General features: G+C 32.5%; 2 protein-coding genes across 2 annotated transcripts; one reads left to right on the top strand and one right to left on the bottom strand.

Moving 5' to 3' along the window:
• Positions 1-3,488: 3,488 nt before the first annotated feature.
• Positions 3,489-12,283, bottom strand: LOC148622202 (protein toll-like). The gene is made up of 3 exons (XM_088573851.1): positions 12,200-12,283; positions 5,255-5,454; positions 3,489-4,785 (listed from the first exon to the last, which is right to left on the bottom strand). The coding sequence occupies exons 1-3, from the start codon at positions 12,281-12,283 to the stop codon at positions 3,489-3,491; spliced, it is 1,581 nt and encodes a 526-aa protein (XP_088429977.1).
• A 1,395-nt stretch (positions 12,284-13,678) lies between these two features.
• Positions 13,679-19,824, top strand: LOC148622201 (protein toll-like). The gene is made up of 3 exons (XM_088571845.1): positions 13,679-13,825; positions 14,896-14,969; positions 16,088-19,824. Exons 2-3 carry the CDS (start codon positions 14,961-14,963, stop codon positions 18,359-18,361), a joined length of 2,283 nt encoding a protein of 760 aa, XP_088427971.1. The 5' UTR covers positions 13,679-13,825; positions 14,896-14,960; the 3' UTR covers positions 18,362-19,824.
• The last annotated feature ends 4,025 nt before the right edge of the window (positions 19,825-23,849 follow it).

The following is a 23,849-nucleotide window of genomic DNA, read 5'->3' as shown; positions in this document are numbered from 1 at the left end:
ACTTGTTGAAAAATAGCTCATCCAAATATGACAAATGTGTTACAAATGTATCAATGAGGAAATCAAGCATATTCCAAACCTGTTTTTCTGTGTAACACACTTTGCCCATATGCAATGTTTTAGAAAAATATGTGGATTTGTAACGAAAAACAACATAATTTTCTGAAACAGCAAAAGTTTATGAATAAGTCCTTTTAACCGAGTAAAAAATATAGCATTCGTTGGCCGGGTTATTCCTCCTCGTAGAAATAACCTAGGGTTGTAACTTAGTACACGATGTATGGTAGTGCGGGACAGCTCTTCTAGGTGTTGTTTGTAAGTCTTGTTACTCCAAAGAAGTTTTGTAAATCTTTAAATCTAACTGGTGTTTCATCCCTGAAAAGCTTTTCATGCTTAGCTTTTGTAGATAGTGAGTAAAGGGTAGCTGTTGTTTCTCTCTATAAATGGTAATACTCAATTGTTCAATCCAATCAGACATTTTATTTAAAGGACCTTGCATTCTGTAGTTGGTTGTGCTGGCATATTCTTTTGAGCACGAAAATGAAAGATTGTCTGCAAGAAGAGCTGAACAGACACATTTGGATAGTACTGCTGGGACTAAATCGTTCATGTATAGTATGAAGAGTGTGGGTGGTAGCACTCATCCTTGTTGAAAACCTTGTTTGAGTAGTTCTGTTTTTCCGTTTGTGCCATCTGTTGTTATCCGCGCTCTTCTATTGTAAAGTTGAACTTATACATCTGACCACTGATTCCACATCTAAGTAGTTTGACAAATAAACCAGCTTTCCATACTTTATCAAATGCCTTTTGCAGGTTAACATATCTTGTAGGAACTACCTTTCTTGGCTTGAAATGTTAGATAATGGTTTGTTTGAGCTTTAATGCTTTTACACTGCCTAAATCCAGCTTTCTTTCTTGAGAGGATGTTTTTAGACTAGATATGTCTGCATGCAGTTGTTGATTATTCTCTTCAATGTTTGGAGAATATGGCTTGTATTCTTTCCTGACGCCTCTAGGTATGTTTTCTTTTGCAGCTATAATGATATTGTAATTGAAAGATTTTACAACATTGTTGATGTTCTTGCCTTACTATTTCCAAGTCGTCAGCTGATTTGTTCTGATTTTGAAGGTGCTACAGTTTTCCTTTTTGACTTTAAGGTTCCATGAATAATCCATGGAAATATTGTGTCCCCGATTTCCTGCCTATATCCTTAATTGTTATCAAGTCTTGCCATTTTTTAAACTTCCATAAAAAAGGAGTGGTAGTGAATAGATCTACTTTCATTTTTATTTCGGATCAGTCTTTTTAGCAGTAAGCAACTTGTTGAATTGTTAAATGAATTGATAACCTTTGCTTTTACTTCAATATACACATGTTTTAAACGATAAAAAAAATTGTTGTCAATAAATTTAGCGAACGTTATTATTGTAGAAATGCTAGTTTTTACAACAATTTCGAATTTAAAATTAAATAACTAATAATGGAACGACAATAAATGTCTAAAATATTTTGTCTCATCTGTCCCCCAACTCCAAAGTCTTTACAAGGCAAACTTACTCTGTATCTAAGAAATTAAACAGAAAGTATATTACCCACTTCCTCACAGCCAAGTTAATTCTTTTTAGTTAGTTGTTTGCTAACATGCAAGGATATGAAAACACTATACGATATTATCTTTATATATGAGAATGTGTTACTAGGGTGTTGCACAGCAGGTCCAAAGTGGGATTTGAAAATTTAACTAAAGCAGTTTTCAAAAGGGCACATTTTTAATGCAAATTTTAAATCTATCAGTGTTCTGCTTATATAACTCCTTTCATGTACTTGAAAGAGTAATCAAGGAAACCAAGGTTATAGCGGTAATCAAAAGAATGTAATCCAGGGACAAAGACCAGACATGGAAAACAGACATACACAACAAAGAACATAAAGTAACTAAAATCATACATACAAAGTAACAAAAGTAAATGAGCAACTCGGACTCCACTAAAAACTGGGAGCATGGACCAGGTGCACCGGTAGGGTAAGCGTCCTCTGCTTTTCTAGAAACACCGCCGAGTTGCTCATAAAAAGTCAAGTCTGGGGTAGACAAACGAGGAAAGGAAAACTATGACCCGTTGACTGAATCAGTTTTCATGGTGCAGATGGATACACCATAACGATCCACGAGTTCATGATGACGACCATAAAACTTCTGCAGTGATGACTTCAATCTTGTAGCAACATAACCCTGTTCCAGAAGCCTATTTGTTGGAGTTCTAGCGCGATACAAAAAGTCTGCGTAGTTTCGGCAAGCTCTTGCATAACGTATGAGTTGTGATATGAACACTCCATACGCAGGAACCGAAGGGATATTGCCACTGATGAAAGGAAAGTTGACAATTCTGAATGAAAAGTCATCACGTTTGTCGTAAAGTTTGGTCAATAGTTTTCCTTTATCATCGATTTATAAGTGTAGGTCAAGATATGAGGCTGACATCACAGTGTCTGTAGTATCCTTTATCTCAAGTTCTTTTGGGTAGATGCGATGTATCAAATCCACGAAATTAGGATTGTTTAAAGATAATACGTCATCTATATAGCGGAAACTGAGATTGAAGGATCTAGCCAAACGATATTCTTTCTTTCTGATCAGATCAGCTATAAGGTCAGCAAGTAAAGGAGCACAATTTGTTTCCATTGGAATGCCGACTGTATGTTGAAAAATACGTCCACCACACTGGACAAACATGTTGTCGATTAAAAATTCCAGCATTTTCCTCTGTATATTTGGAAGATGATTTGGAATTATTTCTTACAAAGTATGAGGAATCTCTACCAAGAACTATATATTTGTATCTGGGTGTACCATGTTTTTTGGAAAAAAACAACGATGTATAATATTTTTAAGTCGGGATTTTAACTGAGTATGGGGAACAGAAGTATACAGTGTTGAAAAATCCCTCAGGTTTTAATGCAATTATATTCAGATAATAGTCTTGAACTGATTGTCTCCAAAAGATCTTTCGAATATATGTCACTTACCAAATTGTTTTGTTGCTTTCCAGGCTTAACTTAGTAGGCAAAGTTGATGTAGAGCAAAACGCAAAATCCTATTTATGTTGATCTTTTTCACCTCTTAAAATCTGAAGTTCAAGGAATGGTAACTAATAATATTTTGATTTGAGACCCGAAGTGGTTAAACAATGACCTTAAAACAAAAACAAAAAATGATTATATTTTTTTCGACAAATTGATTCGTGATTGGTACATGAAAATTATGTTCGAGATAATCAAATGTTTTGCAAAGAATATATTAGCCCACTAAGTACACTAACGAGTTACTTTTCAACCAAAGTAAGCCAATGCAACATTTTGTTATTTGATATAATTGTGATATCAAAAACTTCTACATAAGTTAAAACAAAAAGAGCAATGAGTTATTCGACCTCACAAAAAGTCGGCCTCCATATCTTTAAATCAGTATTCCACCTGACTTTATAACAGGCTAATTAGAATCTTTATTTTGCAATTTGAATGAATTGAACTTGTCATTTCCCGGCATTACAATGCACGAATAGCTACAACATAAGCTGTCGCCACCTTTGCTAACTTTGAATGTTTCTACAGGTCCTCTTTTTTCAAATAATGGCGAGCCGAGTTTCTTTTTTAATGTTTTATAAAAATCTCTCTCGAAATTGTGGAACTCCAGTGCAAATCCTAGCCTAAAAAGAGCTTTCGTTTTCCGATCCAAAAGCCTTGCCGAATCCAAAATATCATAGTTTATAACGACCAACTTTCTGTTCCGATTAGGTATTGCTTCTGTCCACATTTGGCTCCATTTTAGCATGCACGTTTTTGAAATAATATAACCAATACTTGGAACGACGATAAATGATATTGTTTCTGAAATATTCCTTCTTATTTGTTCTTCATATACTCCTCCAACTCCAAAATCTCTACAAGGCAAACATACTCTGTATCCGGCTTCTTCAAGAAATAGAAGCAGAAAGTCTATTACCCATTTTCTCAAAGCCAAGTTTTCGTCGTCAAATGAAAGGTACACATCAAACTTCAATGAATTTCCGACAACAGATTGTACTGTTGTAAAGCCTATGCTTCTTTCAATTAGTATAATTTCAAATTTAAAATACCACATGGAAAACACAGTGAGTAACAGAATAAAAAGACCAATCAATACTACAATATACAATTTTATATTGCTTTTTTTACACAGTTCATTTTTTGGCTGTGTAGTTATGTTTTTCCCAGAGCATTGAATGATATTTTGATGACAATTCTGCAGTTTTAACCATTGACTTAACCACATCGATTCGCAAGAGCATTTAATATCAATGGTACCCAAACAAATATTACATGGGGATGTTCCTATAAGTGCTTTATCCAAATGTTTTAAGTTGTTATATCGCAGATCAATAATGACATCTTTTGATAGATATACTGAGGGATCAACATCTACTATCTTGTTATAGGATAAATCTATGAATCTCGTTCTTTCTAAATATGAATGATATGAAAAGTATTCTATGTCATTATGACTGAATTGTAGGTGAAGGTATTTTCCATTTGGTGTATACTTTGGTAGTTTTGTTAAAGACAGATTCGTGCAGTTAACAACAATTATCAATTTTGAAGGCTGGTCATAACACCAACAATTTCTTGGACATCTTTCACTTTCATTTATATTGCAAATCAACAAGTCATACATTTTACTGCTGTTAAAATCCGTTATGTAATATCTTGTAAATTTTGTGGTCCGAAACATTTCTTGCGATAAAGTCTGTCTTCAGTTTGAGGGAAACTTGCATACGCTTCCATAGCCTGTTTAAGAAAGGCATACCACAACAGACAATCACAAATCCATTGATTTCTTTTTAAATTGATTGCATAATAGTAAGTAATAGGTTGAATTAATTTAAAGTCTGACATACCGAGGGCTGACATATTCGGAAAATGTCTAAAACTATTATCCTGAAGATTTATATACCCTCCACCAACTTTGTACTTCGTTTCGAATCCTTTCCAGTTTCTGAGATTAGTTATTCTTTTATGTTTGTTGCCTTCATAGTCAGCTATCACGGTCCACGAAGAAGTTCTCTCAGAACGTCTATTATGTCGATCTCTTCAAGGAAGTTTTTCCTCAATAAAATGGTAAACAGCGCACCTCCTAAATCGCCAAACGTTCCAGATTCTATACGTACTATCTCATTATTTGAAAGATCTAACTTTGTTAGAAATTTTAAATTTTAAAACGTGGATGTCAAGATGAGACTAATTTTGTTGTATGACAAATAAAGTTCATTAAGAATGGGAAGGCATTTCTCATCGATATTTTGGATATTCGTTATACTATTTAACGACAGATCTATCACTACTATTTCCGGAAATAGACAAATGTTTGCAGGGAATTCCTGTAGGTATCCACTTCTATGCAAGATATGATAAAATTGCAGCTTTTGGGTAAAAGGCAACACGCTTGCAGTCCCGTCAGGTAAATTATATTCGAGAAATTATCGCCCATTTAAATGACTATTTTGATTAAAATCCCACAATGGTCTAAAACTATCTATGCAACAAACATCAGTTCTATTAGCTTTTGTTATCTGAATCGCTGGGATACAACACAATTTGCAGTACAACTGGTCATTAATGACATTATAATGGCGCCAGTAAAACCAAAGAACACCATTTACATGATACATGAAGAATATTGTAAATTGCTGGTTTCAATATGTAGGGTCCCGCTCATTGCAAATAATGACAGACGTTTATTCTGAAATGTAAGTAGGAATATATCAACTTACTTTGTAGTTCAAAAAATAAAAAAAAACACATCAAAACAAACTTCTATTTTTTTCTCCAGATATTACCTCAGCAGGCTGATAAAAGATGTCGTTACATGCTTCTTAATAAATATAGCATTATAACATAACATTTATTTCTACTAAAGTCATGTAAGTTTTAGAGAGCGAGTAAAAATATAACCCGAGACGTGCCTTAAGTATTCGGTTACTTTTATAATTTTTCCTTTGTTCCTATGCAAAACCACATGTTTTAAAGGAAATAAAATAAAAATAAATTATATCTGGAATTTTACTGCTTATTAAAAAAAATACAGATTTCAGACTGAAATAATTAATATTAGCAACCTAATTACTATGACAATTGATGCCATTACAATCTTACACGATTTTCAACTTAATTTATGACTGTTTAAAAATAAAAAAAATCTTCTGTACAGAATTCTCTGAAACTTCTGAAAATGATACTGTAAAACCTCATCAAGCCACAAAAAGTTAAATTCAACATATTTCTTTTTAATAGTAAACAATCAACACAATCATTTGAAGAATATTTCATTGTTAATGTTCTTAAAAAAAGTACGATTTTATAAGAAAGGAAAAGGAAATTTAGGACTGATCGATTACTTTTACCACTACCTTCGTGTGGCATCTGAATTTAAATAAAACTTCTAAGATGAAAATAATTACCAGCTGCATTATAATTTAGCCTATTATATCAATATCTTGTCTCTAATGGCTGTAATTCTTTTATTTCATTCTTCTTATGACGTACTTTATATAAATCGTAAACGTCATAAATGCACTTTGTGTCTGGCTGATTTATATGTTATTGTGAAATTTGACCAATCGATTTAAAAGTAACGGAAACCCCAATCAAAATCCCCTAACTCCTTTGACCTCTATTATTTCGGGACTTAAAAATTTTTATTACAGCGGTTGCTGTTGAATTTTTTCTGATAGTATTGACAACAACAACAATCTTTATTATCAAAAATATTTGGTATAGAGACACATACCATATATGCAATATAGTCTATATATAACTATTTACAAATATGCTATACATACTACAATATTGAAGAATTTAGTCAGGAGGACTCACTTTTATGTTTAAAATTTTAATTAATTTACAGAAGTTAAGCAGACTTCTTATTTTCTTTAGTGACATTATTTCTCTAAAACCTAAGATTCTGGTCGTTATAGAAACTGTAATAGACCGAGAACACTTTATTTATACACCTTACTCAATGTATAACATATCCAACCCTTTCAAGCAGTTTATATATACTTCATGCAACGGTAATCATGAAAACATATTCAAAATTCTATGAAGCCATAAATCTTGGTTACATTATACTTCAGAGAAGAGAAACATATGTAGATCTGTTTATTTCTTTGGCCTTTTCACCTGAATTCATGGAGTTAAAGCTTTATTTATTTAGAACGTCACCATGATATTCATGATTAAGAAGGTAATCAAACACTTGTATCGATATAAATCAGTTTTATGTCTTAAGTTGTCATATTCGTAACCGATTTAATCTTTCAGTTTGACTTTTCATTACCAGGTTTGGAAAAGTTGGGTAAGAAACGTTTTATTATGACTGACTTGAACGTCCGTTTCATTTTACAAATAGAAATTTGACAAACAACTTTTTTTCAATACATTTTTTAATAAAACTAAATAATTTAGTAGTCAGTAAAAATAAAAACGCTCTCTTCAGAGTGTCCTCGACGAAGTAGAAGAGTGACATTATTTTCCGTAACAATGTAGTTCTATACTACTAAAATACTACGGAAACACAATTTATCAGCCTTGGAATTATAAGAATAAAGTGAATTGGCAATAATGTAAATATAATTTTAAGTAAAGGTCCAGACTTTTATAAACAGCTAATTTGTATGTCATAGATGAAATAAAACTAGACAAACCCTAGCCTAACGAATAGGGACAAAGGTAATGAGCCCTGTACCTAACAAAACACGTTGAAATATCTGTTAAAAATAATATGGATATCTGATATTTTTTTTAAAGATAGGTGCAAATAATTTAACCAATTAGAAAATGAACTGAGTCTTTTTTTTTTTTAACTTTAATGCTATGTTGAACATGGTACAGTCAAGGAAGCGTCAACAATTGTACAATTCGATACATTAAAATCAAAGTACTAGGTCTGAACATGAAAACACATAACAACGACAATCTACACACATATTTGAAGTCAGGAACAGAATAAAACATATTTACATATAAAAAACTAAAGATAAGGAAAATGAGACATCACACAAAAAACCAAAGCACTAGCTACATAAACTGCCCTCTTAAAAAAAAACTAAACAAACAGAACAAACGGGAGAGATATCAGGTGCTCCGGAAGGTAAACATGTTCGGTTCTACCAGCGACATTCGTCTGACAAAAGTCTAGGTACAAAAAGTGTAGCTCTGTCAAGGCATAGAGATAAAGAGCTAACATACAATAAAAAACGGAGTTATTCACACTTGGGTGGAATTCATTTAATAAAATATCATGATGGAAAAATGTAAAAAATGTAGAAATCGATATCCATGAATAAAGGCTAGAAAAGAAAATGAACACACACAACTGAATATATGGAATTACCAAAATAACACGGAAATACATGAGCAACCCAGACTCCAATAAAAACTGGGGGCATGCACCTGATGCACATCTAGAGTAAGCGTCGTTTGCTTTTCTAGAACAAATGCAAAGTTGTTTATAAAATTTCACGTCCGGTGTAGATGTAAGGGGAAAGACAAACTATAATATATTGAACATTGAACATTCTCTCTTGGTAACGTCCATAAACAAAATTCTTTGTGTACTCAAGTGACGAATAAACAATATGATGAAAGTGAAACCTTTTAACGCTCCCGAAGAAACATTAATCCAAAAAGCCTTTGATAATTTTTGTCAGCTCTGATTTGATATATTATACTTATAACATTCAAATATGGTTAATTTTGTAATGATATATGGTTTCAATTGTCCTAAAGCATTATATTTGTCATGGTCTGATATGTCTATTGGCCGAAATGTCATGCATTCGTAAGGAATTATGGGTTGTCATGGTCCGAAATGTCCTTGGGTCGAATTGTCCGGCACCGGAAAACATTATGGTCTTATAAAGTGCGAAACGTCCTGTAAGATTTCTTTCATTTAAGTTTCGTGTCATTTTGTTTCGATTTGTATCGTTTAATTTAGTTTTTATTTTGTTTTAATTCATTTTTTTTCAATTGTTTTGTTTGGATTCTTTCTTTTATCGATTGTTTTTGTTTCGTTATCGTTTCGCAATTTTTCAAAGAACCCAAGAATTATGGGTAATTTTGATTTACGTAATTTTCGTAAAATATATAGACGTCATACAGCAGACTGTTATGCCCTATCATGGAAAAGCTATGATTCGATTTGTATTTAATCATCGAAACTAGCGAATATTTTCCGAGACTGGTTTGGTTCTCAATCGCATATCTACAAGTATACGAAAATGACGCTGACAAGATGCTGTTTTTTCAGCTACTGAAAATGAAGGTACACATCGGATATAGATGCTTTTTCTTGCCATTAGTATGCAGAACCAAGTAGATAATACAACCATTTACACTCCCTTTGGGAGCGTATGAAATGTTTCCTCTAATCATATGTCATCCTACACTATAATGAATCGCTACTAGTACATACGGTACAGTACATAAGGAGTATATATTTCAAAATCCTACATGTCTTCAGCATGTCATATCCTAGTATTTCATCAGTCCAGATTAACAAAGCATTTATAATCTTATTCCCGCAAATACTTATTCACCCTTGAAACAATAAATAATTTAAAAACAAACAAACCCCTAAAACAAAAACAAAGAACAGAAATTTAAAATAAAAACACATACTTTCAGGTAGAATAATTCAAAGTGAAAGTATTCTAGATTATTCTAAACTGAAAACTGATAAAACAGTGATGCAAAGGACCCTTCAATTCAGAACAAAACAAGAATTGATCGAGTTCATTGATTAAGAATTATACGAATAATGTACGATTAAAGACTTCTTGAAATACAAGAAAACGTTAGATTTATTGATATTTCTGTGATAGTGTACATGATAGGACACCCTTTGCATTTTGATGATGAAATCGTTGTATATTTAGAAGTTTTAGATAATAAAGAAAAGAAAGCAGTGAGTGAGAAAAGTCTAATAGAAAAGTTAAGCGACGAATAAAAACATAAACAATACATTTTAATGACAAACTGCAAATAAACAAAACGATCCCAAAATTACAACTAAAAAGAAAAAAAATCACTATTTTTTATGACATGAAATGTCTTAAGTAAAACAAAATGAGAAAACATTTTATCCATGCCATCTAAATGAGTTATGTCGAGCAAATGACAGCGGGCATATCCATGGAAACCGCTCTTGAACTTTGCATTGAGGGACGAGTTTTATCTTGACTTGACTAAAGAAATTTTTGTCCGCATTTTGCAATTCAACAATGTAACCATGACGATAAAGAGTCCTTATTCTAACTTCACTGAAGTTAGTGTTGTCAAAAATGTCAAAGTTGACTAAAACAATTTTCCCATTTCGATCAGACAAAATGGCATTACATATAACATCAAATTCAAGTCTGTCACTGTGGGATTTCAAATATCTTTCAGTAACAAAACTGTCGATTCCAACAAAACAAAACGTCACTGAAATGGTTGGAATGATTTTTAGAACAAATCTACAAAATATCACTTGTCAGTTTTTTTTTTTTTTTTGTTTTTTTTTGGTTAAAGAAGAAAGAAACCACTTTAATGCGAAGCTATTGGTGATTTGTTAAAATGGTCACTGTATTGGATGACGAATTTCAATGATTAGCATAATTATTATTCTCCGATCCCTGAAAAATTCTTAATGCCTTGGCAATGATATTCGCGTGCTGAGATCGGTTGAAATATTCATGTTTACAAATGTCATTCCTGAGACGTAAACTATGGACCGATTAGAATGAACAAATCCCCAAATTATTCCACAAATTTTAAACGCGACCGTCATAGTTAACTTAACCGACTTAAATGATGTCTATCACAGCTGCACAACATATGTGACGTCACTAGCACGTCGCCGAAAAAAAAGTCCCGAAAGAAAATTTTGCAGTGCTTGTAAAACTTACATATTTAGGTCAGGACTACTGAAAATAAATAACTAATACCTTACAATTCAGCAAAACAGCGATAAACAGATTATTAAATATTTTTTTACAACTCACGGGAGTTTCTCATGCTCATCTCCTTGTCTGGAATATTGTCTGGATGAAATGCGTGATAAGTAACCGATGGATGCATGACAAATGTTGTAAGAGTGCTGCCATTAAGCAGGCAGATATGTGTCAATGGTGTCATTCTATTCCTAGACCACAGAAACTAATTATGAAGCAGACAATAGAAACAGTACAAATGATCATTTATGTAGCAGAAAGTGATATAAAAAGGATCTGGCAAAACAATGTTCCTTCATTTGGAACAGATCAGCTATTAAATCTGCCTCAAAAGAGTAAAAGTATAGATTAACGAGTAGAGGAGCACAGTTTGTTCCATTGTAAATGTCGACTGTCTGTTGAACAACGTGTCCACCACATGTCGTCGACTAAAATTTTCAGCAATTGTAAACATCTTCTTTGGTTTATTTGGACGATGGTTTGGAATTATTTTACAAGATATGAGGAATCTTTACCAAGAACTACATATTTGTATCTAGCTGTACCGCCTTTTTTTTTAGTAACAAAGATGTATAGTGATTTCGAGTCGGGCTTTTTACTCAGTATTGGGAATATAAGTAGAAAGAGTTAAAACGTCATAGGTTTCACTGCTATTATATTCTGATAATAACCTGGAATTGAGGGTTTTCGAATTTTACAGGATCCACTTTGAATTTATACCACTACGGGAGAAACAAGTGTTGAATTAGGACAGGAGACCCTCTTTGAAAGCTGAGTATAGAAGTTTAAATTTATGAAAGAGGTTTGGTGGTACATTTTGCAGATCCAGCTTTGAGCATTGTTTGTATGGATTCTTGTGGAGTTTAGAAATCCAGTACATTAACAGGAAATCACAATTATCGTCTTTGGTAGAGAGACCAAAGCAAGATAGCACAGATTTATGGTTTTCCACTATCTCTTCTTTGGAGAGTGTAGTGGCAGTATAGGTCTTACTTTTTATTTTCTACGTCTATTTCTAACATTGGATGTTATACATTTTGTAGACAAAAACAATTCTATTTTGGGCTTTGTCTGCTGGTACGCCAACATATTTGTCATGTATGGTAAACAATGATTCTGCTACAATGGGGTCTTTGACAACTGATATAGCGTTGAAACTCATTGACTTAATTACAGCTTGCATACGTTTCAACTCTAAAGACCTCGCGGCCTTTACCCACTCTGACAGAGAATCAGTGTCTCCTTGTTCTCGTTCCATTTTTTGTGTAGGCCTCCACTGCATCCGTAAGAACAATAAAGTTATAATTCCAATTTATGGAGCGTGGTTCACGGTACCTGGGACCTTTAGAAAGGATCTTATGGATAGATTCGTTTACTATGGTGCTTAAATCTCCCGTAACGACGTGACCGGAAGGACCATATTTGAATGAAGAGTTTTGCAAAAACAGTCAGGTGGTTTAGCCTTGAAGCCCTTAATTTTGGGGTACTGTAATAGCCGTTTATAATTAATAATTTTGGATGCAACAGGTGAATTATATGAATATGAAATAATCGGTATTTATTTGTCCTTGAAATATGAAGGAATTTTAATGGTTACGTTTTTGTGATGGAAAATGATAGCCAAATTATTGCATTGATACATTTGTTGACAAACAGTAATGGAAGAAATGCTCGTTTTTTCTTCTTCTAGACCTTTTACACAAACTGGTTTAAAGAGTCTGTGGAAACCAATATCTAAAATGATGGCAACAATTCTGTATAATGATGAGGTAGGTTCAGAAACAGGAGTATGAAGACTTGTTTTGTAAAGGGAGTATAGTAGACTGAGAGGTATAGAATAAAGTATAGATCGAATGCGATGAAGACCAAAAGGTTTTTCCATGAAAGGAAGAAGATCATCTATGGGGACATCATGCATCTTAGGTGACGTATAATGACGATGGCCATGAATCCTTGGATTTTTGTCAAATAAATTCATCACATTTATATTATTGTTATATTGGCTTGAAAGGTTTCCTATACTTTTGATGTTGTCATTGCACCCGTAAGGTATTGCAGTACCTAGTCTGTGTATCCAGTATTCCTCACTTTCTCTACGATAGCTTTTTCGCAGGACAGGACTGTACGTTGGATAGTATTTTCTTTTTCGAGAACTTTTATAGAGAGGATTGAATCGTGTTGATTAAAATGTTGATAAACTGTCGGGAATTTAGTGGTATATTAATTCCCGAAGGATGACCGCATATTCGTTTGTAATCCGAATTTGTTTCTTATAAAAATGGAAACAAATGCTAAATATGGAGAGAGAGTTATTTAAACAGGCTTAACTTTTTGATAACGAACAGCTAACGGACATAACGAATAAAAAACGTGTATAAACTATCACCAAATGCTCTTTGAACGTTTTCGGCAATTCGTAGTCGTTCAAATATTTACCCTTTGACGTTCCCTTAACGTCAAACAAATTGCGTTTTGTCCCCAGTTCGTTTGTTGGCTTGTTATAATGTAAGAATCCCTCTAGTAAGAATTCTATCAAACAGATTATTTGGCTTATCTAAAGGTAGACGAGGTTGTAAAATATAAAATTATTAACCCAATCTAAAACTACAGACTGTTTTATAGATATTTAAAAGATAACAAGATAGTAATAAAATATCACCTGTAATGTTTCAAGATACCATAACGGCGATTTCTTAAATGTTCATTGTATAAATATAAAACGGATTGTACATACGTATCATTTTTAATGAACGATACATACGTTTGCTTTAAAAGGGAGGAAAAGCTTATTCGACATATTGTGAGTACTATAGTTGTGTATTAATGAAATAATCAAACACCAGTAAACAGATTCTTGAATGATTAGTTCCCACTGCGTTTTTTATGCATCGAAAACTTTGTGTGGAGCATTTCTCATAATCCACATAGATCTGATAATCTCCACATGGTTAGAGCTGTGTTAGTGAGATTTCTTTTCAATGTTTATTTACGGTGTTCAAAGGGTCTACCTCTCTAATTAACTAACAAATATTTTTCCTTTTTCTTTTCACCCTTGAAGAAACATATGTTATATTATCTTTTAAAACGTTTTAAATACTGACGAAATTGACACCCTTTACACAAGCGATGGATAATACAGTTGATTGTATGAAATTGTCAAGGCCTGCCTGAAAGTATTTGTTTGAGTCCTAAAAAGAAACGGAACTTCCGTCCGCAATCTAACACAATGTAAACTTAAAATTTACTTTGATCATGAAATTGGCAGTTGCTCTGGTGCGTCGTTCTTAAAACATTACCAACTGATTTCACAACAAAATAGCACTTTATACAATTATACAGATGCCCTATCATATGCACACCACAATATAGACATGGTTATACAAAATCTAGAACCTGACACTTTAGCACATATTGATTATCCAGAAAAGTTTCAGGTTTTGGTGTTATGGAAAAAATAAGCTTTCATTTGCTGGAAATACAATCAGTTGTGAAAATGAAGTAAAATTAATTAGGCATAATAACAACTTAATGTAATCAACAGAATAAAAACAATACTGAACAGATTGGGCAAGCGTACAATATACCATTCCTATATATTGTCAAACTTCAACTTTTGTCCACTCAGTTGGCACTTCTGTAACGAAACCAATACTAACATTTTGAGAAAAAAAATTGAAGAGCGGGCACTCAGATTTATTTTGAAGACTACCTAAGTAATTATAACAACTACTAGAAACATATAAAATGCCAACATTAAAATTCAGACGAATGGGATCTATGTCGGCCGAAGTATTCAAAATTATGCCTAAAAGAAGTCCATCGTACTTTGATGACTTAATAAACCTTAAAACACCATTTTGTTTCTTTCAGGTACCAGAATTAAACAGGGGTTTCATTAGTAACATTCGATTTTCCACCGGAAGTAACATTTAGCAATGATGCAGGTATCTGCAAACATGCTTTGGAACGAGCTGTCAAACTCAATCACTTTAGATCACAGACTATTTTCAATCACTTTAAAATTCTCATTATGCATGGAATGGCAGATCATTCAACTACACCGCATGCACATGCTCTCATTCTTTTATTAAAACTGTGTTTTGACGTTCCTGTTAGCTTTATATTACTTGCTTATAATGATATCTGATCAGCTATCATCAATACTAGTTGTTTAATATGCCAATAGCTAGATGCACCATTCTTTAGCCTTAGTTTATTTTTATTATTAGTTCATTTTTGAGTTTGCGTATATTTGTATTGAAGGGCAGATCATAGTGTGACATTGCAATATATGAACTGTCTTTTGAAGTGTTGATATTTTATCTGCATGCTTTGCTGTAGTTTGTATGTGTTTAATGTATGTCGTGTGTGTCTTATGTGTATTATTGTTATGTTATTTATGTCGAATTTAAAACCTCATTAGAGCTTGTATAGTAATGTTTTATATCTACCGACTTTAGATAATGCTTTTAAACTTTGATAACTAATTAGAGTTGCTGGTTCAATTTTTGCTAACTGCGTTCACCATTAGACTGAATATTTGTCTTTTTAGGTCTACTTAATAACTCTGAATAGCCAAGAACAAATGAAAAAAATAAATGGAAAAAATGAAGTAAAATAAAATGAAATAAAAAATAAAGAGAGGGACACAAAGGGTGTTAGTAAGCGCCATGTTGATAAAACCATACTTTAAACACCTGTGTCATGATACATGTCTACAAATTACCAATTAGATAAAAAGGTAATTGGGTAATATATATTTAGATTAACACATTCAAATCCATCATTACATTTTATAAAATGCACATTCCCAAAGATTATCAATTTGACCGGAAATATCTAAATATCATGCTTACATTTTACACCCGACTTTTTCTTTCTCTTGAGGATTTATTTCTGCTTGTCTATCATTTCCAAATTAGCCGAAAATAAACTGCAACTGACTCATATAAATTTGCTGCTTACCATTTTCCGTGTATCTATAATATTCTACAAACAAATGTTGACTACGTTATATCTATACCAATTTGTATCTGATTTATTTATTTGACACTTTCTACAGAAATGGTGCAGACCATCGAAATGTTTCTTTTTTTTCCTGATTACTTGCATGTTGTCCACACTTTTTGCAAATGGTAAATGGAGACCACTGAATCATTCGTATATATCAAGCAAAAATTTACTGTGCGATGAGTGCTGCTTTCGAAGCTTGTCGGAAGAGGAATCTTGCATTCACCCGAGATCTGCAGATTTTTTCAAGAAAGATGCAACGATCCATTGTTGTTTAACTTTCAAAAAGTTGAAAACCGTCTGGGAATATAATGAAACAGTAATCAAAGAGTCACTACACATAGAATATATATTGAACTCAGGACAGAATATTGTGATTTCATACGGTGCTTCGCATACGGACTTTTATTTCTTAAAACATACACATGGATACATGTCAGATTTCCCTGAAAATATATGCGAGTTTGAAACTCTTGTGGCAATGGATTTGTCATATAATGAAATAAAACTTTTAAGCAATATAAATTGTTTAAAAATGCTGGATATATTAAAATTAGAAAGAAACAAGATAAAACACTTAGCAAGAGAATTTTTAGAAGGGTTGCCTTCTTTACGAGTTTTAGATCTATCTTCGAATGAAATACGTCTTCTTGATCCAAATGCTTTTATACATACATTTCGGAGTCTTAATCAAGTTTACCTGAACAATAACAGGCTCACATCAATTGATATAAGAAATTTGATGGTTGGTTTCTATTTCTCTGAAATAACATTTTTTAATAACACGATATCTTCGATGACCAACAATTGTAATTGGAAAGGTTATGAAGAAGGTGATTTAATTGGTGGAGGATTTCTCAGTGTTGCCTCAAACAACTTCACACATTTTCCAAACATTTCAGATATAGGTCTGGTATCTGAGACTGGTTTACAAATAGGTTACTCATATGCGATTGATTTCCGTGATAATGCTTGGATTTGCGATTGTTATATATGGATAGATTACATGGAAAAAATAATAGCAGTTAAAGAATACTACCCAATTAATACTAATTTATATGAACTCCCATGTGCTAATCCACAGCAGTTAAGGAACTACACAATATTGAAAATTGTACAGAACAAATCTCTAGCAAAAGAGCTTATATGTAACATAAACAAATGCCCAAAGGAATGCGTCTGTATATACCAGCCCTCAGAAAACCAAACCATCGTTGATTGTTTTGATAAAGCCTTACACAAACTGCCTAAAATAATGCCTGATTTTCAGAACTTAAGGATTGATTTGAGTCACAACTTCCTTAAGGGGAATATAAAAAACTGTTCATATCTACGCCGAACACGATATCTGAACTTGTCAAACAACCACTTTATGTCTATAGATGCGGTCTTGTACAAGTCCACAGCATTGTGGATAGATTTACGTTCAAATAAAATTACAGATCTTTCTTCGGAAATCAGATCAGTTACCGCTTGTAAATTTATACTAGGAAAGATAGAGATCAAGTGTGAATGCCGGCACAACTGGTTACCGTCATGGTTAGCGAGAGAGAAACTTAATGACTGTTACTATAATGAAGTAATGTGTTCATTAGATAATAAGATTCTAAATGCATCTACAATATCACCGGATAACTTTTGTAAGATAACCGATGACCTTTTCCCACTGACTCTTACGGTTTGTTTGGGGATCGTATTTCTTATTTTTACCATGTATATCATTCATATCTACAGATACGAAATATATCTCTTGTGGCGCAAGGTGAAAGTTAGAAGTAGAAAAGTACGATTAATGACACACTATGATGCTTACATTTCATATGATGAAGAAAACTTTGAAGTTCGTCGTTGGATTATTTACATAATGTTGCCATATTTGGAAAGGCAAGGATACCATATTTTCCTTCCTTGTCGCGATCTTGAAATAGGAGGAATACAAAAAGAACAGATACTTTTAAACATCAGCAAAAGTAAAAACTTTATAGTTTTCGTAACAGAAAACTACGTCCAATCAGAAGAAGGAATGTTTGAGTGGAATTCAATATGGAATTCATTCAAGAAAAATGATGACCGAAACATTATCATTGTAAACTGCGATTTAATGACAACAGGATGTATTTCGTCGTCGCTATTTTCAGCTTTTGTACGGCTTGGTTGGTATATTGATTTCTGTAACTACGATCACTCTATTTTAGTTGATATTAAAAAAAGACTTGGTCAACAAAACACGGTAAGCTTGAAAACTGGTTTGAAAAATACCAAACAGCATTATTCACACATATTTACACATCAGGAATTATTTTTGGCGCCCAAAATTAAGACATAGTCGTAGAACCTTTATGCAGTTTTTATAGATTCACTGCTGAACGGGCAACGAAATAAAATGCATTGCATTGTCTTTTTCCTATTTACAATATTTATTAATATGCTACTTTAAAGGGCTACATTTCTCTTTAAAGTGTCCCTGGTTTAATCCGCCGCACACGTAAAGTACAAAATCTTACCTAATACATGTAGATATAAAATATAAAAGCACATTTTAGTTTACAATTTAACTTTATATTGTGAATATATTTTAATACATGTATACTGGTATACTTAACGTTTTCAAAGTAACAACCAAGAGAAATTTGCTGTATTTGTCAATAATAAAATCAAAGTACTGAAGCACTGTCAACTTTGAAACGAAGGCAAAGAAAGACAAAAAATCGTTTTCTATTCAGAGTTCTTTCTTACAACATAAATACGAAAACGTTTCCTTGAATATTTTCATGCATGAAATACGATATACTGCAAAACAAGATTATGTATTGAAATGGCGAGTACAGTAAAGACAAATGCAAAACCTGATTTACTGTAACATGCAAAACCTGTTTGGTCGAAAGTTTTACCTTCAAAGATTGTGGTGAATAAAATTTCATAAAATGACGATTATGCTCCTTCAACGCCTATTTTTAACTAGACTACTCGATTTTAACCATGTAGCCAAACTCACGATTAGATAATCTGATCAAATTTTTATATTTACTCCAGTGCTAAATTTGATTACATTATCGCCAACTCGAATCATCATATACCAAAGTTTTATGTTATTTTTATTAAGCAAAGTAATGAAACTGAATATCGGTTAACTTGCTGATTTTTTTTTCACCTCGAAATACTTGATCTTTTTTATTTATCATGACCTTGCTGATAAAGAAAAAAAAAGATTTTTCCTTGTGTGTATTTTATACACGTACTCGTTTATATTTTCAGAATAACATTTATAATACATTTTTGGCCCTGCATTGTTTATTATTGCAAGATTTATTGCCTTGTGATATCAAGATAAAAGTACAATTTTCAACAAATGATATATGAATAAAGCATTTTTTTCGGGTAGAGTTTTCGTTGCCTTAATCTAATGTCGTCGCTTTCGGATGTTTGTCTACTCTTTCCAAGTTGTATGCTGCGCTTGTAGCATGTTACTTAGTAGGAAATAATGGATTTTGCCCTAATTACAATGCTGGTCATTTTAATGAATTCGTGTGTTTATTTTACTTTTTAGTTTATTTTGAAGAAGTATGACTATTCTTTTAACGTGGATTTGATCACTTTTCTTGTCGGGACCTTTCAATGCTTATATAAAAGTTTGTTAACAATTATTGAAGACCTTTTGGTGATAACTGTATTGACTATGTTTATACATGTTATACGACGGTGCATTTGTTGAGTTTAATTCACCATGTATGTTCTTTTTTTCTCGTGTAGAGAATGTTTTGTGTATTATTAAAATATAGTGCATTGATATTTATTTGATTTGCTTTTTGTGTTTTTGTTATATATTGGTTTTTGTCAAAATTTATTAATCAGGAAAATGTTTTATCAACTACATGTATGCACATACTGTTGTGCGTGTTACATGTACATTCTTAGCGCAAAAATAAGAACAGGATCTATTTAAGCACATTCTTATTTCTTTGTTCCTTTTTTAAACTCTGGCATTTTACACATATTTTCCAGGAAAAATATATTTGATTCATTGAAATCTTACCAGAAATCATTAAATGTGTCATAATTTTACAGAGAAAAGCGCTATTTCTCTTTTGTGAACGTTAGTCGATCATACATATACTGAATAAACAAATTCTTTGTACCTGTTTGTCTGTCAGCATATAATATAATACAAATATAAATAGAATGGATATGCTAAGTATATCAAAGAAACAACTTCTCATCGGCATGAAAAGTGTCAGACCAAAGCCACCCATGGGGCTTAAATGAATGACAAGGAAATACTCATACCACAGGGCAGCTGGCTACAGCAAGCTCCAAAACATCAATATACACAGGTACAGCAAAATAGTTGGCCTTATATAATCCAGCAACATGCGTGTATACTAAAGTGAAATTGAAACAACAAATAAGGAAGCAATAAATTCTTGACTGGGGAAAGGCGCAAAAAATTGCGGCGAGGTAAAAGTTATTTTTTAGCGTGAGCTCAACCCTTCATATGCTATAAAATCGACTTACTAAGATAGTAGAAACAGTCAAGCAGATAAATGTAGTTTTCTAATAATGAATATAATGTCCTTACGTTGACTTTAAATTAAGCGATTATACATATTTGTTTTGCGTAGCTCAACTTCCAAAGGTTTTACAACTTCTTTGTCCATGATTCCTTAGGAATAGTTTGGCGGCATGACATTCGGTATCATGTCTATCATTGAGGAAATTCTAGGGATCGTCCATTAATGACGGACGTCATCAACAGTAGAAGAGTGTTTAAACGTCACAAAGTCGCGTTTGACCAATCAGGTTTTGTAGAAAACGATTCACTATCACACAACAGCCTACGTCAATTTTTCATATCAACAGTTTGTTTCTCTGATATTGCAAATTTCTACCCGTCTAAGTAGTAGATAAAACGACAAGATAATTGAATAAGGAAATATTTGGAAGACAAAAACTTTGATTAAAAAAACAAACAAACACTGACTTACTTATTTTGCAAAAGTAAATGTATATAATGAGACGAAAAGCAAAATATCAAATATGTTTATATAACTAATAATATCGGCAAAAATTCCAAAGCGTCAGTAGTGGGACAATTCAAATACTCAAAATAAAAAAAAAATATTGTATGAAAATAGGGAAAAAAACAGGAAGTAAGAACAATCTACATACAAACTATAATCCGAATAAGACTAAAACACTAGCAATATAAACTAACACAAAAAAAGTAGGAAGTGACATCAGGTACTCAGAAGAGTAAGCATGTCGGAACACTGATCCGATCTATAATCAAGTCAAGTCCAAAATTAATCTGGCTAAAAAGATATTACACCACCGGAAACGGAAACGGAAAGTTTAACAATAGAACTTTTGAGCTTTTACACGATACGTCCGTTCGATAAACGGACTAAAATATCGATCAGATCATAATAGAAATAATATACACATCATACTGATCTACCGACAAATGGTAATTGGCGAAAAATTCTTTTGCAATATGAACATATTTATTTCATTAACTTGAATGGTATATGAAATCTAAAATAAAACCTTCATACATAGTGTTAAAAACGTCAATATGTAAAGTCATCGGATGTTTGGATTTTTTTCTCATCGTTTGGTCTAACTTTTTTGACAATTTTTACGACAATGGTAGGAAACAAAAGATATGTATGCTTTGGTATTCTTACTTCAACGTTCATTTTAAGATATGCTATGTGAATAACTTTTGTCTACTACTGCAACTGCATTGACAGTTGCTTACGTGTTATTAATAACTTTTATTCAGCTATCCGGTAATTTAGTCGTTTCGATTCCAATTAACTTAGAATACATATTTGTTTTATACGATATTCTATTGAATCCATGGATAAAAGGAAATTTGATCTAGCCATAAGGATTTTCTACGTAGACGCATACATATTTATGCAATACTTTAAATATTCTATGTCAAAACGAAAATAATTATGGAAGTTGCAAGGCGGAGAAATTAATTGAAAATGTGCCTTAAACGTACTATAAAACTCGTGAGAACACCCTATGTCATAGATATCTTACTGAATTGATTCGTAGGTCATTCCGGGTCATCCCCTATACGTGTACACTATTCAATATATTTGAATTCAAGGCCTGTTTATAACAAATATAAGATATATAAATTACATGAGTGTGTGTTGCGGGAGATTCTAGCGGGAAAAAGAATGTAATCCAGGGACAAAGATCAGACGGGGAAAACAGACACCCAAAACAAACAACATAAAAAATATCTTCGAAATCAAATTTCTATTCTGGAGGCAAATATAAATACCAAACAGGAATTATAAATTCGCCAATGTTTCAATGCAGTCTGTTTAATTGTGCCATATTTTTCCATAATGGCCGGATTAAAAAAGGAGGAGGGTTTTCGTCTCGTCAAATACTTTTAACATCGCTGTATTTTTTTTTCGTTCGAGAGAAGTCAGAAATTTCTTGCTTTGTATGCCCTGTATTGTTTTTACTTTCAATTTTCCTTTATATTGCTTGAGTCTATAAGGGCAACTATTTCGCCGTACTTATGTATAATGTTGTTGTTGGGCCAGCTGCATAATACCTTGTGTGTGGTTTGTGGGTATTCAAGTCGTTCATTGAAGCCACATGGGTGACCTTAAGCTGACATTCATCCCGATATGATTGCTGTCTCTTTGACGTACTCATTATATCCATTTCGTTATATTTAATCCATAAAAGAGTGGAGAAGATTAAATTGGGAGCAATATTTTGCCAATGCTTCATATTATAGCTGTTATCGTAAATTGTTCTAAAGAAAGCATAATACTGACAAATGGTTGTCAACTCTGTCAATGCTGTCCTTCAAAATCATGGAACAAAACCATGAAATATAGATTGGTATTACAAAAAACGACATATATTTACCTTTATCACTGAACATCGTAAATTTGCCAATATGGAATTTCCAAAAGATCTTGAAAAGTTAAACAACTATTTACATTCACCGCAATTCAGACCAAATGTTTTCATATTTAATTAAAATGTAATGACAAAAAATATACAAAGTGAGAACATTTTAAAATCCCAATCTTTTAAACAGGTTCAAATAATGAATTCGAGACAAGCTTTCACCTTTAGTATTTAAGTCACAACGGAGTTCGAGTAACTTTACTCAAACTAGGTGTTTTGAGTTTGTTTTAAGAATACAGTAGATCAGAAGCACATTGATTATTCGTTTTTGATGTGTCATTATTTTCTTAAAGATATTTTTGAAATCCTAAAAAATTGAACCATTTTACGGACACTGCTGTTGATGTATATTTAAGTTTAAAAAACTATTTTGTGCACACTCATATTTCCGAAAAGATCATTTTCCATGTAACTACCCCCCCCCCCCGCCCAAACCGACGCTGTAGGATAACATCAACTACATACATTTATAATTAAACGGTTTTATGATAATTCTGTATGCTCTCAAGGTCCATGAATGTCCATTGAATTAAAAGAATAAAAAAAAACAATTTTTGTAAACTTGATCACATACTTCAAGTGTATATATAGATTATGTTTCATTGACACTTTTTTCACATTTTCCACATCGGCGATCCTCAATAACTAGCACATCTTTATTTTTTTAAGTACCATAATTAGACGTATTCGTTGTTTTAAACAATTTCCTAGAGGCTATTGTTATTTCACTTCCTAAATTGTGCAAGTGTAAGAATTTTCGTGTCTGGTTTTTGTCCCTGGATTGTGTTTTTTTTTCTATATTTCCGATAGTGTCTTGGTTCACTTGATTACTCTTGGACAAAACATCAACAGAAACACTTAAG

The sequence above is a fragment of the Perna viridis genome, chromosome 3 (assembly GCF_037379345.1).
Source record: "Perna viridis isolate PV_CMFRI_1.1 ecotype Kerala chromosome 3, ASM3737934v1, whole genome shotgun sequence".
In the NCBI taxonomy this organism is placed as follows: domain Eukaryota; kingdom Metazoa; phylum Mollusca; class Bivalvia; order Mytilida; family Mytilidae; genus Perna; species Perna viridis.
Note: the sequence above shows the minus strand (reverse complement) of the source record. Positions and strands in the feature narration are given on the sequence as shown.

Excerpts from the sequence above, each read along its gene's own strand:
- LOC148622202 (XM_088573851.1), bottom strand. The coding sequence starts at position 12,283 with ATGGAACGAGAACAAGGAGACACTGATTCTCTGTCAGAGTGGGTAAAG. Across the intron at positions 5,455-12,199 it reads AGTTGAAACGTATGCAAGCT|CTGCAATTTTATCATATCTT; the intron begins GTAATTAAGTCA and ends TTTACCCAAAAG. Across the intron at positions 4,786-5,254 it reads AGTCTCATCTTGACATCCAC|ACAGACTTTATCGCAAGAAA; the intron begins GTTTTAAAATTT and ends CTCAAACTGAAG.